Source organism: Mauremys mutica, chromosome 16 (genome assembly GCF_020497125.1).
Source record: "Mauremys mutica isolate MM-2020 ecotype Southern chromosome 16, ASM2049712v1, whole genome shotgun sequence".
Taxonomy (NCBI): Eukaryota; Metazoa; Chordata; order Testudines; family Geoemydidae; genus Mauremys; species Mauremys mutica.
In genome coordinates, this window is record NC_059087.1 from 11,051,344 (window position 1) to 11,068,072 (window position 16,729).

At 41.8% G+C, this 16,729-nt stretch overlaps 1 protein-coding gene across 1 annotated transcript in view; it reads right to left on the reverse strand.

Annotated features, from left to right (window-relative positions):
- Positions 1-16,729, reverse strand: part of SLC15A4 (solute carrier family 15 member 4) — a 60,250-nt gene that overhangs the window by 15,106 nt on the left and 28,415 nt on the right. Inside the window, exons 5-6 of the mRNA XM_044990264.1 lie at positions 14,221-14,389; positions 7,823-7,978 (exon numbers count right to left, since the gene is read on the reverse strand). Coding sequence (XP_044846199.1) covers positions 7,823-7,978; positions 14,221-14,389 — 325 coding nt within the window. The remainder of the gene's footprint in view (positions 1-7,822; positions 7,979-14,220; positions 14,390-16,729) is intronic.

The following is a 16,729-nucleotide window of genomic DNA, read 5'->3' on the forward strand; positions in this document are numbered from 1 at the left end:
CTGGTTGATGAATTTGGGGTCCACGAAGGTTCGGTGGATAGCTGACACATGTGCTGCAGTGTCTCTCCATGCGATGATCTCCTTTTCGTCCACTCTCAAAGTTTCCCTATGTTCTAAGGGTATTTGAGATACATCTATGTCCGGCTTTCCTTGGTGTGAAGGTGCAAGGAGTTGCACTCGGTTTAGGTTCTTTGGGCATTTGGCTTTGATATGCCCCAATTCATTGCATTGAAAACATCGCCCAGTTGATGGGTCACCGGTTTGTGTTGGTCTACTGGAGACTGGTGAGGTAGAAGAAGAGGTAGAGTGTGACTGTCCGTGGGTTGTAGGTGTGGGTTTGATTGGTCCACGACGGTAGGGTTTAGTGTCGGTGTGTACCCTGTTGGATTCGCTCCCCTTGGCAGTAGCTTTCGTGTTGTCTACCGATGCCATCCATCTGGCTCCAATCTCTCCTGCCTCAGTGAGAGTTTTTGGTTTACCATCTTGGATGTAGCGTCTAATGTTCTCAGGAACACCATCTAGGAACTGTTCCATCAATATCAGGAGGTGTAGGTCGTCTAGCTCCTTAACCTTGGATCCTGATATCCAGGAGAAATAGTGTTTTTCCAGGTAAGCAGCGTGCTCTGGAAATGACATCTCTGGTTTCCATTTCTGGGCTCTGAAACGCTGACGGGCGTGATCAGGGGTGATGCCCATTCTGAGTCTGGCCTTGGTTAGGAACAGTGGAAAGTCGTCCATCAGGTCTCTAGGCATTTCAGCTGCCACCAGGGATAATTGTCCGCTGAGCTGTGACCTCAGCTCCAGCATGTATTGATCTTTAGGAAGATGGTATCCAATACAGGCCCTCTCAAAGTTTTCTAAAAAGGCCTCAACATCATCCCCGGCCCTGTAGGCGGGAAATTTTCTCCGAGAAGGTTGGTCATTAGGTTGAAGAGGGGTTGGATTGGGTGGCGTTTGCTGTTTAGTTTTTTCTAATTCCAGAGCCTGTCTCTGGATTTCCAGTTCTTTGTCTTTTAACTCTAATTGTCTTCTGTGCTCAGCCTCTTTGGCTTGTATTATCTCCATTTCTCTCTTGTGATCAGCCTGTTTGGCTTTTTCTTTCATTTCAATCTCCTTGAGTTTTAATTGTAATTCCATGTCTTGTAATTGCAGTTCTTTGTGTCTTGTTTCCAGTTTAGATGCGGCCTTGGCACTCATTGTGTCTGTGTCCTGGCGCTGGCCACACCCCTCTGCAGTCCGTGAACTGTTTGTGGTGTTTGACAGTCCCTAACCCTGGCTATGATAACTTGAGTACAGAAAGATAAAGCAATCCTCTGTATAGCAAACTGTGGTTTGTGTAATGTTACTGCTTTGTACTGAGAAAGAGGGAAAGAGTAAAAAAAAAAAAATTCCTCTGTCTCCCTCTGCTCTGAGTTGCTGTACTCAGCAGCCCAGCTGAAAGGCTGCTGCTAACAATACCCCTGAGAAAAATCTGGTCTATTCCTCAGGGATTGGTGTTCTCCAAAACCTGGCTGGAGGGTTTGTCTCTTCCCCCCCCCAAACCTGTTTTTCCTGTTGGATGGGAATGTACTTTGTCGAGCACTTCCCCCCACCTTAGGAATCCTGAGTGATATCTCGTCTCACAATGGACGAAAACACCGCTCCACAGGGGGCTTTGTAACAGAAAGCCCTGGAAGAAACTGAAAATCTTCTAACCCTGAAACTGCTTCAAAACCACCTTTTTCTCAAGCTGCCTGTCCAAGCAACAAGTAAGAAAAAGAGAATGCTCCCTTCAGCGTAGCCCAGCTGAAAAAAATTCCTTCTAACAATGGGATCGAAACTCCGCTGCCACCATGTCAGGAGTCTACCCTCACTTGAAACTGGGCGGTTTCAAAGTGAGGACCCGCATGTCTTCCCCCCCACCCCAAAATCCTAGGGTAGGTCTCCTTCAGGCTGCCACCACTCGGTCGATTACGTGGGCCGAGACACCCCTATATTCCCCCTCCCACTCCCCTTTCCAGAGACGTTCCCTGGGGAAATACAGATCCACTCATCGGAGGGAAACCTCCCCCCCCCTCTCTCTCTCCTAGCCACTGGAAAGAGATACCTGATTCAACTGTTTGAATCAAACCCAGGAGGAACTATCTCCCCCCTCCCTTCTCTGCCCGGAGATAAGCCTGTCTCACCACCGAGAGAGTGTCTTCGCCCCTCCCCCTATCCACAGTAGAAGGGATTTAATCAAGTCTTTATAGAAAGAATTTATTAAAAGGAAAACAAGAAAATACAGAATCTCTATGAGCCCAAGCTGGACACTCATAGGGTATAACCTTGCTAAGTTTTGGAGAGAATCCTCTCCCTTTCTCAGTACACAAAACAGCAGAATAAGAATAATCAATAACAAACACACAGAATTGCAAGCATAGGATTATTAGGTGAGGACACAACGTATCTTTCTAATACTCACTATCTTGACTAGAAGAAATTAGTTCAGAAAGGTGGAAACTTGTAGACTTGATTAAAACATCTGGACCCTTGTAACTCCAGACGGCTAAAGACAAAGACCCCCCCAAACAGAGGGAAAAGTTCCCTCCTAGGAGTTTCAAATTCTCTTCCCTGATTGGTCCTCAGGTCAGATGCCCACCAGGTACTATGCTTTAACCCTTTACTAACTATTCATGACAACTCCTAAGTAATGAAGAGCAAAATGAAGTCAAACGTTGGGGAAAACATGTAAAAGGACAAGTGCCTCAGAAGTAGAGGAGAACGTAGCCGGAGGTACAGAGAATTAAAGGCTATGAAATAAACATGTAAAAAGCATGAAATGAAAGCTGCTGATCCTTTCTATTCCAAAGAGAGTCAGGCTGGGAACACAAATCAGTACCAAGTAGGCCACAACATTGGTCAGTTCACTACAGCCAAGATGGCCTCTGAGGCCATGCCGCACCTATCTGAATATGGTGGACTTTTAGATGACTTGAGATAGTTTCATGCACCTTCATATTGTAAAAGGTGATCATAAACCCCAGCATCTAGCGCCCATTCATGTAAATGCACGCTGCTTGTTTCACATGCAAAATTCATGGAGGATAGGTCCATCAATGGCTACTAGCCAGGATGGGCAGGGATGGTGTCCCTAGCCTCTGTTTGCCAGAAGCTGAGAATGGGCAACAGGGGATGGATCACTTGATGATTGCCTGTTCTGTTCGTTCCCTCTGGGGCACCTGGCATTGGCCATTGTCAGAAGACTGGATACCGGGCTATATGGACCATTGGTATGACATAGTATGGCCATTCTTATGTTCTCCTTTTGCACCAAAACCCAGCCCGCTCAGAGAGTCTAACCATTTCCTAGTACTGGTGTGCCATAGCAGGACAGATGGAAGCAAAGGGCTGATGAGCTAAAGGCTCACTGCTATTGACCTGAGGGGGAAAACAGACTATATGGGAACTGGGGTCACATGTTCTGATTCTAACTTATTGATTTAGTCAAGTGTGACAAAAGGAGTAGCAGCCTCTGAAAACCATCTTGTCCCATAATGGGAAATCCTATCTGAGGGAATCATCTAAGGCAGACGTTCTCAGACTCCCTGAGACGGCACAGCCTTGAGCCAGGGAAGTGCCAGTTGCGTGTCTTTTGACCAGGGTGTAGTGCTGCCAGAGTGGATTCAGAGTTCCGCTTGGTGTGGGCGCTGGCCGGGAGGGGTGGACACTAGGGAAAGCAGCTTCACCCAGTGCTCTGCCCCTCAGCTTGGTTATGCCCACAGCAATGCAGGGGCTCTCCTGCTTCCCTGTCTTCCCCCAGCCACCCCCATATCTCCCCTGTGCTCTCTTTGGTTGAAGTAGCCTATACAGCATCAGAAAGGCTCCTCTCCATTCCCACAGGTCCCATCTCATTCCCATTGTATTCTGAGGGCTCCCGTCCATTCACTACTGATCTGCTGCTCACCTTTAGGCAGTGAGGCTGGGTAAATTAGGATGACGAGGAGGGCTCTCTTTCTGATCAGCTGCAGCTGTTAACTTCCAGTTCTGCACCCACATCACAACAGCAGCCCCTGTGCAAAGTGGGCTCTGAGCTCTGCCGCAGCTCCTGGAACCACCTTCCTCCCTGTTCCCTGGTGCCACAGGGCGCCTGTGCCTGGTCACGCCAGGTGCCAGGAAGAGACAGGGTCCTGCGCAGTTCCTGCCTTGGATGATGTGCTGACTTCTGCAGTGCACCAGTGCAGCTGGAGAGTAACCAGTTGGTCTCCGCCAGGTATAGCCCCAGCTTCCCTGACCATACCACAGCAGAGACCCATCCCAGCTACCGGCTCTGCACTCTCATCGACTTCCTGCTGGATTGGACCTACGCACAGCTCATAGTGCTGCTGGACCAGTGAGTACCATACTCTGCCTCACTGCCCAGGAACCCCACTGCTCCTGCCCACCTCCACTAAAGGGGGGGCCCTGCTCCCTACCTGTGAGCCCAGCATCCATGAACCCCGTCATTTCTTCCCACGGCCTCTGAAAACTGGGGAGGAGTTGCAGTGTCAGTCAGCATTACGGTTTCCAAAAGCATTTGGGCAGTGTTATTTTAGCTGCTCTGATCTGTATTTTCTGAACACAAAAGGTGCTTTATGAAATAAAATTGGTACTTCTGACAAATACTCAAACCTATATACCAATCAAAGCCCTTTAACTATTACTTGTATTCTTGCAAAGTATGCAATTTTTCAGTTTTGTGTTGTCACAATAAATTACGGGGGAGGGGGAAATTGGTTTTTCTTAAACTTTTCTGTATGGAACCTAAGTTAGGAACCCCTAAAGATGTTTAAAGTTTAAGATACTGAATTACTGTGGCTGTTAATATATCATTTTATGTTATGGCTCTAAGCAAAAGCTCCATGTGACTTAACTGGAATAAGGTCACTGAGGGAGTGATCTCGCATTAGGACTAGCTAGCTGTACGATGTTCATAGTGTATTAAAATACCTATTTATAGATCTAATTGCAGTAAGTTGCTAGTGTTATTAACTGAATATTGTTCACAAGCTCCAAATAGTAAACAGAAATTTATTGAAAGAATCACAACAGCAATGCATTTATAGTTGAATTATAAGAAGAAACCAATGCAAGCCATGTCACGTACAAAACAGCGACAACAGATAAATGGTCTGTGCTTTTTTTTGTGCTAATGAACCCTAATGTGTGTGAAACAGACCAGAAAATAAGATTTTATAGTCTCATTCACACTCTCCTCCCACTTCAGCCTAAAATCAATATGATCTCACAGTGCTGTCCACTACATAACACAAGGATGGCATCCAAGAGATTTACAGAGACTTGTGATTCAGTTCCAGGAAGATGTGGTTTGAATAGTGCTTCAGTTTACCTGGTACTTACCACATGAAGTACTAAATAAAAATATGCCTGTAGGACAATTCTAGAGACAAAAGCAGGTCTTGAAAATCATTTCCAGCAGATTCCTTAAAGCTTTTTACTAGAGCTACTTAACAGTAAGCAGAATACTGTGTCCTTTGACCTTGTTGACTTATAGACCAATGCCTCCTGACTGGCATAGCCACACTAACCATCAGCCCTGCTTTAAGAACAAACCAGCAGTCTGCATGCCAAGCCAAGCCAAGGCAGTGATCCTGAAAGATTCTTTTTCAATCCAGAAAGATTGATCAAAAATGTTTGTTTTTATTGTGGGCTAGAGGGCTAAAAGCATTCATTTTTCAATTCCAATGGTATGGTAAATTAACAATAGGCGACATTTGTTTTAACTTTTCATGGTAAGTTTCATGCTCAGGAAAGCAAAAGATTAACTGCTGCACTAGCAAGCCATGTGAGAGCTTTCTCAAACCACTGTCATCTTGAGGCTAGCCTACCCCGTGGCTTTTCTTGACCAGAGCACAGGCGCTAACTCCTGGCTGGAGCACCCACGGGAAAAATTGGTGGGTGAGCTCCATGGCCCACCTCCCCCCCAACACCCTACCCCACCTCCTCCCCTGAGCATGCCACCACGTCCTGCTTCTCCCCCACTCCCTACCAACGCTTGCTGTTTTAATTTTAAATACGTTTTAAATAATTTTACCTCTCCACATTAGAGGTAGAACAGCACATCAGTTCCTAAAGCTAGGATCCAAACAATGTGTCTGATACATACATGTAGCACAACATCTGAAATGCACTTGAAGGGTTGGGGGGAGGAAATCAGCTTTTCTACTATAGATACTATTAATATTAACAGAAAATGCATTTCTTCCTTCCCTGCACCTGCCTGGTAGTTGGAATATGTTTATAAAGAACGGTAAATGTGTTCGCCATCTTCTGAACATCTGCTAAAAGGCAGTTTTCCAAGCTATTCTTATGGTCAGTAGGATAATAACCTGGGTTAGTGTCAAAGAGCCTGTGGCTGTGAAGAAGCCTAATTAAACACCTTGACTGTTTATTGGCCCAGGCTTGTAGTTCATACTCTGGGAAAACTCACTTTGTCTCAGTAAAAGCTACAAAGGTTCATCTTTTGTAATATCTAGACAATAAATAGCAACAAGAGAAAACTTCTAGTGAGATTCTGACCTGGCACCCACCACTTCCAAGCTTCAACATGGATATTTACTGGTTGGGATCACACTCAACTATAGATCATTTTGGATTTCACCTGTTGCTGCTGCTAGTGGTTCACATTGGTCAAGGATGCATCCTTTGCTTCATACTACCTCCCTCATTATCTTTAAGAAAGGCTGGAAAAAGGACAATTACCTTTGGTCATAGGAAAGGTACAGTTAATCCATTATCTTTATCAGGATGCCACTGTTCTCTCGTCTGCATCCCAGAAATTTTGGATCTTGCATTCTAAATAAACATTTTCTATGTACATAATAACTGTCTCACATGCTTTAAACCCTCAACTAGTTACCTTCATTATTTCATGTCCATTTCTAAATTGTAAACTTAAGTTCTTAATCAAGCTGCCATTATATTATCTGATGCATTTGAGATTAAATAAGCCTCTTATTCCTCTAAAGTATTAATATATGTCCTACTGTGCATTAATTTTATCACAACTGGTCATTTAATCTAACTGGTAAATGTTATAAAGTTTGTGGATGATACCAAGCTGGGAGGGGTTGCAAGTGCTTTGGAGGATAGGATTAAATTTCAAAATGATCTGGACAAACTCGAGAAATGGTTTAAAGTAAACAGGATGAAATTCATTAAGGACAAATGCAAAGTACTCCACTTAGGAAGGAACAATCAATCAGTTGCACACATACAAAATGGGAAGGAGTACTGCAGAAAGGGATCTGAGGGACATAATAGTTTTCAAGTATGTAAAAGGCTGTTACAAAGAGAAGGAAGAAAAATTGTTTTTCTTAACCTCTGAGGCTAGGACAAGAAGCAACGGGCTTAAATTGCAACAAGGGAGGTTCAAGATGGCCATTAGGAAAAACTTCCTAAATGTCAGGGTGGTTAAGCACTGGAATAAATTGCCTAGGGAGGTTATGGAATCTCCATCATTGTAGATTTTTAAGAGCAGGTTAGACAAAATACCTGTCAGGAATGGCCTAGATAATTAGTCCTGCCATGAGTGCAGGGGACTGGACTAGATGGCCTCTCAAGGTCTCTTCCAATTCTGTGATTCTATGTCAAAACAATTAAAAGCAGTCTGCTAATCTTTTGACCCAGTGTAACCTACAATAATTTAGTTCCCTTCCCTTAAAAATTACTATGCATCTTTTTATGTTATAATTATAATGTATTAGGAAAAAATGATCAGAGATGGACAAAAAAGTTATGATTTAAAAAAACAAAAAACAAAACCACCAAAAAAACAAACAAAAACAAAACAAAACACACTTACCTGCTATGCTTGCAAATATTTCACTGAATCCAATCAGTACATATTGAGGAATCTGCCACCATATTGGCAAATCAGCAGCATAATATGTAACATTTCCAATTGTCTGATTAATTGTTTTAACCTTTACAATACTCAGTCTGTTGCCTTCCAAAATTCCTAAAAGAAAAAAAAAAGAATCCTAAAATGCAAAAGCTATTTCTTCATACGTAGGACTAAATTACGATCAAATTACTGCATGACGTGATTACCTGAACCATGCAACAAAAGCTTAGGTACCAGGAATAAGTACTTCGTAATATTCACATATCAAGCATTACATAGTCTACTTTTGCTATTACTATTTCAGAAAAATCCAGTTTCTCTGCCACAGGATTACAGTTATTCTATTCTTATTTATCAGCTATAATTACACAAATCTTTACCCCATTTCAGGTGGATTAGCTCACAGAGCCTTCTAATACAAACTTAAGAGGTTTTTTTTTTTTTTAAAGGCAATCTCACTTCTGCAAACTACTCCTTCGCAAAGTTGAATTATTTCATCTGCAAGCATGAAAGTATACATCAGTGACTATATTACTTTTTAAAAATGGTCACCAGTGCTACACAAATGTTGTTTACCATATTCATAATGGTTTACTGTTGATCGCTTACATTTACATAGCACCTTTCATCACAGAGAATTCCAAAGCTGTTTACAAGCTGATTTACAAGTTATACTGTACATGGAAATCACATTAGTATCTGCATTTCAGTGTCATGCAGAGTGTGAAATGCAACAATAGTTTAACAGTGCTCATCAGTGCAATAGGACACTTCAGAGCAGAAAGTAAATCTTATCCCAATGAAATTGTAGGGGAAATTTCAGCAGTTAGCTTACAGTTTACCCAGACTGAAATTAGGCATACTGCTACAAAGAATGCTTGGGCTCTTTAATAACCACAAGTGACCAGGGCTTCTATTTTATGCCTCATCCAAAAGAATACACTTCCAATTACCAGTACCACAGAGCCCACCACCCAACCAATTTGGTACACTAGCTCATTGCTATTTCAAAGGGAAGAGCAGGACCTATTGAATCATTAACTCTACTTTCCTGAAGTACTCAGGTTGTACGGGCAGGTCTCCATCCGAGTGCAGATAAGGATCAGCCCTGTTTAGGTTAGAAGATCAAGATCTGACCTTATACCCAAGCAGCAAAACAATGGAATAAATAATAATAATAATAAAGATTTCATACATCTGCAGCATACCATGTATAAGGCACTGCTGGTACACTGTGCTTAAAATGACTAAGTATAGTAATCAATTTCCTCACTTTTATCTGATCCAGATAAAAAGCAGTGGATGCACTACCCAGACAGGTGCCATAATGCTGAGTCCCTGATAAGATAAATCATGTATATGACATCAGCCAAAGCTTTTTTTTTTTGGGGGGGGGGGGGGGAGGACACAAAACAAAAAACTCTGCTCTTGTTTTGAAAGTCTGAATGTGGTGTCAAAACTGAGCAAATGGATTCTAGAATGGAGGTGCTTACAGTTTCATACTAAAGATAATTTTGTAGTTCACTGCTGTGCAATAGCTGTGCTGGGTCTCGAGCTCTGGGAGTGAGCCAAAAGGTTCAAGCATGCTTATATGTGCAGTAAGTGGTCTGTAACGTGCTCTTGAGAAAGGTGGAAAGCTTCCTGTACCATAGCACAAGTTTAACCATTAATGTTAGTTCAGAATCAATTGCAGAAAAGAAAGCTCCTAACTGTTTCATAGTCTATTTTATTGAAATAGCAGGTGGGGGAAAATGGATACTATTAATCCTGAAACTCCTTCAGTTATATCTTGTGGTGCAACTACCTCCTTGAACACATTTCAAAATATACTTTCCCCTGTAACAACCAGGGTCCACACACCCGAAGGAGACAATAGGGGTGCAAATCCCAAATAATAAGCAATTGCATCAACTGGTTGTACGCAATCTTATTGTGTAGAAAAAATGTCAAGTAAGATCTTTTATGAAAGGCTGTAATGTTCTGAACTTGATGGTCATCACAAGATATGTATGCAGATTGTGGTTATGAACATATGTATATTGAATAATATGTTCATGAGCAGTACAACAATTTCAATTACCTCTCTCAGCAAAGAAAAGCTCCTTCCAAGCCAGTTGTTCACGCAAAACTAACTTCAAGTAACCATCCATTGTCCAGCCAGAAAAAGACAATGGACGACCATTAGAGTTAATGGGAAGCCATTACATCCACTTGAAACTGAAAAGAAAACCCGTCTTGGAACACGAGGGTATGTCTACAACAGCTGCAGCCATGCTGCTGTAGTTAGAAGCTGTAGCAAATCCAGCTTTCTTCCATTGACCTAGTGCTGACAAGCTTGTCTATGCTTAAGCATTACAGTGGCGCAGCTAGATCGACAGAAGAATTCTTCCATCCTAGTGCTGTCTACACAAGGACTTAGCCCTGGTCTACACTACAAATGTATATATGTATAACTACATCACACAAGGATATGGAAAAAACCACACGACTGAGCGGCGCAGTAATACCAATGTAATCCCTGCTGTAGATGGTGCTAGGTCAACGGAAGGGCTTCTCCCATAGACACAGGTAGTGTCTTCACTAAGCACTACAGTGGTGCTGTAAGTATAGACAAGCCCTTAGCTTGGCTTCACTACGCCGCTCAGAGGTGTGGATTTTTCATAATCCTGAGCAACGTAGTTATGCCAACCTAATTTTTTTAGTGTAGACCAGGGCTACACTTAAAAAAGCTGCAGTGGTGCAGCACTTCAGTGAAGGTGCTACTACACTGACAGGAGAACTTCTTGATGTAGTTAATCAATGTAGTTAATCCACCCCTCAAGAGGCTGCAGCTTTATGGATGGGAGAAGCACTGTCTCTGCTGGGGTTAGGTCGGTATAACTACATCCTTCGGGGATTTTTCCACACCTCTGAGCAACGTAGTTATATGAATGCAAGGTTGTAGTGTAGACCTGGCCTCAGGTGTGTCAATTTTTTACATCCCATAGCAACGTAGCTAGGTCAACCTAAGTTTTAGGTGTAGACCAGCCCTCAGAGAGGAGGGAATTTCCCCCACCGTGAGGCACCACAATCTAAGAGAAAAAAAAATGCAAACCCTTAAAAGAGAAGGAAGTTGAAGTGAAGGACATCCAGAAACTGAGGGCCAGCATTTGTGGAGTGAAACACCAGATTTCCTCTATGACTGTTCAGAGGCAACAGCTAACTTATAGTAGAAAAGGGAATTTAGCTAATATAGAACAGTAAAACGTGAAGTCGCATCTTTATTTCCTGGGTAATTTGTATGCGTTTGCTTTTCTTTACTATTTCATCTCTGAACCAGTGATTTTTCTATGAAATAAACCTTTCGTTTATTCTTACTCCATGCAATATCTCTGTTGTGCAAACTATGTGGCATGCCGTTCCCCCCCCCCCCATGATAACTGGGGGCTGTTTTCACACCTTGGGGGATGACAACCAGAGGAGAATGTCTGGTAGTTAAGATCTTGGGGTAGGTGGATTCAAGGAAACTCCTTGTTGGGGTCACCCTGCAAGGAGTAACGAGGCTGGCAGAAGCCAGGATGAGACCTTTATGCTTGTAGGCTGGCTGCTGGAGTCAGGGCTCTGAGCATAGCATTAAGGTACTCAAGGTTACAGGGCAGACAGCGACAGAGCCCCCTACTAATCTGAGTGATTAAACAAAATGTCATCCCCACACTTTTAAAAAAATACCGGTTTTCATCAACAATGAACAGCTTTAGGGCAAAGGCGGTTCTGAACGCAACATTTTCTTGTGCCAAAAAGCACTCTCTCATCTATATTTCCCTCATTTCTTTTTAGCTGAACATCTGCCCATCTTTATTGTAGAGATCTTTCATTAGCTGTCCAATGTCATTTCAATGCACCATGCTATACCGAGCAAAAATGTAACTAAAATGTAGCCAGTTTTCTACATTTTAAAAAAAATATGGCAATAGAGACTCTAGAGAACTGACAATTCAGATTCTCACTCTAATTTTAGAATGTTTACAAATAAACTAAGCTGCAAAACCAGTTAAAGTCTTGCTGAAATGTAATTATGTCATATATAATAGTGTGAAATGACTTCACTTCAAAAGTGTATGGTGATCCTTTATGTATACTATACTCTTCTAGTTATAGGCAACTTCAGCAGATATCCGGCGACCAAGACGTGGCTACTATTTATGAACCTTCAACTTCAGACTAACTTACCATAAATTTCTCTTCAAACCTGAAGATTTTAGAAGCTCGAATCTATTGATTCTTTGTTAGACTGTATTTGAATGCGACAAGTTTCAAGACAAGTTTAAGATTCTTTTAACTATTAAAACTTTCAGATTAAATTCTTGCTGTAATTGTTTAGAGAGTCTATAAATGAAGTCGATTTTCCAGTTGAATAACCTTAAATACTGCTGCTAAGAATTTACAATAAAATGCATGAAGTAAGCACAGCAGATGTTCATTAAATCTAATCAGTTGTATTTACTCAATTTAAAAGGTATTTAAAATAATCTAAACAACCTAATAGGCAGCCTAACTCGTGTCCAGAACTACTGCCAGTTAGGCAAATATATTAAAAATGAAAATAAGGTGCACACAAGTTATTTCCAAGACTACAGATTAAAGACATTGGTATCTTCATATTGTTCCATATTGTCACCAAGACTTCTGTCTAGAGAAACGGTGGTGGTTTGGTAGTTATGCTGCAATTTCAGAGTCAAATGAAAAGAGCTTTTATAAATGCCAATTGATTAGCCTGCCCTATAAGATGAAACACTCCATGAATTTTAGACCAATGGGAGTAAATGTGCATTAATTTCAGCCCCAGAAGTCATCTGACTTGGTTCTCACATTCTAGCTTACTCCAACCAGAGGTCAAGATTGAATTTCTCCACCTGGCTTCACATTAGTTTTTCCCAGCCCAAATGAACCAAAACAACTGGACTTCTGCTGGTGGTTTTAGGCAGATATCACATTTCTAAGTCAGATATTAATCCTGAAAATTAAGTCATCTGAACCTTTTTGTGGGGTTCTATTATATAAAACCAGTCTGCAGCTCAATTACACTAGTGAGGACACGAATTGTGGTTTTAAAGTCAAGTTAAGTAAGAATTTTGAGCCAGCAAGTTCTATTTATAGTGCTGACATTCAACATTTCTGGCACTGTCACCCCCTATTGGCAGAGGGGAGCTCTACCCACGTGTTCTCAAGTGCCATAGAATAAGAGAAATATTCCTATTTTAAGTTCAAATGACTTTTACAGTAAGAACTTTACTTGTCCACATACAAAAAAATGACCTTGGTCTAATAAGGTAATTACCTCTCTCATTGGGAGAAACCTTAATAGCCCTATAAAGTGTCCCTCTCTCTAAAATATAGGAGATTACAAGTGCTGAGATTAATTTATTTAATGCTATAATGCTTTATCAATATGTTCATTATAGTGATACTGGGTGAAGGGTATAGGTTCTATGAAGCATTGCTCAGAGATGTTCAGTTCCACATCAGCAGTGCTTAACAACTTTAAATCATCCTCATAAGCAGATGATTTATGGTTCCAACAGCGATGCCATCTTTTTCCTTTCGTGCAACAGCTAAGCTATTTTACACTACAATAATTCCAAACATTAGGGAACATTAAGGCAAGGGGGAAAAAAAGCCAAAGTCGGAGGAAAGTCTTGCTCAGCAATAAGCCAATTTTATTACTTCAGCTAAAGACAAACAGTTCTAAACAGAGTTTCAAGTTTATTTAATATTTGAAAATCAGACTGTATTAAGGGCAAACACTGATTTTTACAGGTCCTTGTTTTTCCTGTGCTTAACTTTTAAGTGAAGAGATGATTAAAGTCAGGTTACCTTGCTTTGGGGCCTCCTTAATATTTAGAATACGGAATCAGAATTTTGCATTTATTTTATGAAGTGGAATTCTTTGCCATCTGATCACCAGCTGTGAGCCAAAACAGGCTGAACTCAGTGATATAATATGGTTGATTATGATAAAAGTAGCTCTTCTGCTACTTTTCAGTATGCTTGACCTTGATAGTAAGCTTACCAGAGAAGACAAATCCCTCATCCTGGAGATTGTTAGTTAACAAACTGCCGCAAGTTACGCTTCTTTAAAAGTTTTAATGTATAACCTTGTTTCAGCAGAAAAATGGTCTAGTAGTTTTACATGATAAATAAAAACGTTAAGGTTTAGCAATAGTGTGAGTAACAGTAACAGTTGGGCACACACATTCATGCAGCCCATCCAAGAGACTCCTGAGCAGTCATCAGTTGAAGACTCCAGAAACATTTTAGATACTCACAACAGGACTCTGCAGAAGTTAATCAAATGTGTATCTAAGTTGCCTTCTTACCTGCTGCAAATGCAGAGCACATCACAAAGAACATTCCAACTGCAATCCTCTTCAAAGATGATGGGAGCAAGCCATTCCTCTTCAGAATGGGGTCCACCACTTTATCCTTTAAGGGTATTAGGATCAGAATAAGCACTGCATCAAACATAGTCAACCAGGCTGCAGGAAACTGAGAACAGAGGAAATGGATTAATTCAGCCATGTTCTACTTACCACCCGATTTGTTCTTCTCTTTAAAAATAGCATCATATTTGTCATGCAATAATGAAAACCTGGGAGAAACCAAAGTATGTGTTACAAGTTACAGACTCACATTAAAATAAAATTGTTCAGTCGTTTCAACACTACATTTAATACATATTTCTTAGTTTAGCTCTTCAGGTTTTACTTAGCTACCGTATTTTACAATTCTGGCTTACAACAGTAAAAAAGGGTTCCTCTCCCAAGTAAGTAGGATGCCACTGCATGCTCCCACTCCTGGAATTCACATCCACATGTGCTGAGCTTTGGGAGCTTTCCAGAAAGCAGTGCACACTGGGGTTGTACAGGCATCCTCTTGCAACATCCAGTGTTCAGAACCAAGATTATAAAAGAGACCAAACTGCCTCAGTTCCTTCTACTGAACCCAGTAGTTTTGAGAGCAGAACTCAGAGGAAGAGGGAAAGGTGGACACAGAGTGTGAATATGAAGAGACTCTCCAAAAGTCACCTGACTCATAAGTCACTGGACTTCTGCTTTGAAAATGATGGCACAGCATGGTTGCACCTTTGGGCATAGTAGGAATGTTACTAAATGGAGTACCTCAGCTAACTAGATTGCTGGTTGTTTGCAGATAAAACTGAAAAAGAAGGTCCACTAATCAAACCTTTAAGACTATCAGGATGCACAGTAATATAGTTGGCAGGCACTCTAATGCAAACATCTCAAACACTTAAGAGCCCAATCAGGGAGGCTGGTAAAATTTTCCTTGGAGGAGAGGGGCCGAGCTGAATAGGGTTGTTCCCATTGGTGGGCCATGGCCCATGCACTTAGAACCCACCCCCAGCCAAATCTGAGCACCAGGAACAATGCTTAAAGTGAGGGAGGTTGCAGACCCAGAAAAAAAAATGTATTTAAAGATTGAGCCAGGTTACTGAGAGGGGCGGTTTTATAGTAAAGCTGCTGCTGCCTCAGAGCACTCTGCTCACGTCCACTTCCCCTTTAACACAGGTTCAGACACCAGCTGATGCCACCCACCTCCAGTTACTGTCTGCCTTCCCATTGGTGGACTATTTGGGAGATGAGAGCAGTGGGCAGGCCATACCTCTGCCAATGGGGAGGAAGTAAGCAGAGCCAGGTGGCATGGGATGCAGCTGAAGCTTGTGTCGATGGGAAACAATGGAGCCCTTGGACTGGGAGGAACCGCCCATTCACTAGGTCAAAACACACAGGCTCAACCACCTCTTTGTCACTCATATAGGGGAGTGGGCATTAACCATAGCTGGATGGCTTAACTGTGGAGCCCCTTCCTTGCTGGTGTGATGGAAAAGTGGCTGTGCCAAATTTGTGTGGCATTGCAACCTGGCACACAGGGTCCTTGCTGCTCCTCACCTCTGCCTCCACTCAAACTCTCTAACGGGCACAGGTTCCACCACATGGAGTTTGGACGGGGAGCAGAAGCCCATGCATAACACCACTCAGATTTGGTTCAGCTGCCCCTCTGTCATGATAGCTGGCAAGGGGTTTTGGCTGGTAGACACAGATTTGGGGAGACTAAGCCCCTCTATCTCTAGCCAGCTGCTGCCTACAGGCCCCATGCTGCAAGCCACCTGGGCGTTCAACACTAATGAATTTCAATGGGCGTGATTAGATTATGCTATCACTTCTAAACAGAACTCCAATGAGCTTCAGAGGGCTGACAGAGCCAGACTCATCACCTGAACCATCACAGGATAGAACAAAAATATGAATAACTGATAGAATGTCATGATCAGTGCTGCCTCTTTGAGGGAGGAGCTTTAGCATCTTAACACTTGTTTTCTGTAAGTCTTGAAACGTGCTTAATAGAAAATTTATTATCCTGAGGGAACTTTCATGCCATTAAGATCCATCAATCAGAGAGCACCTGTCTGTTGAATGACTGATTGTGCAACTCATGTCTGGTAAACAAATACTTATATATTATTTAAACAAATACACCACGATGTGTCTAACAGCAATCAAAGGCAATCTTAATGGCAAATATGGTAGAAAATGATTTAACGCAATTAAGTATTCCCTGCTTGTTTATTTTGCTTCCAAAAATGCGTTCTTGAGTCTGACTATAGGTTTATATTTCCTGTCAGTCAACTGTTTCTATTCTAATCATGAGAAATATTTAGTAGCCAGGTGCTGTAGCTCTTCCATTAAGATTATGACTTTTCATAGTTCCAACAGCATAGTAGAAAGAATATTTTACTAATAAAATGCAAAATATAATTTCATTTCATTTTAATTGTATCTGTCAAATGAACAAAGTCTATTGTGGGAT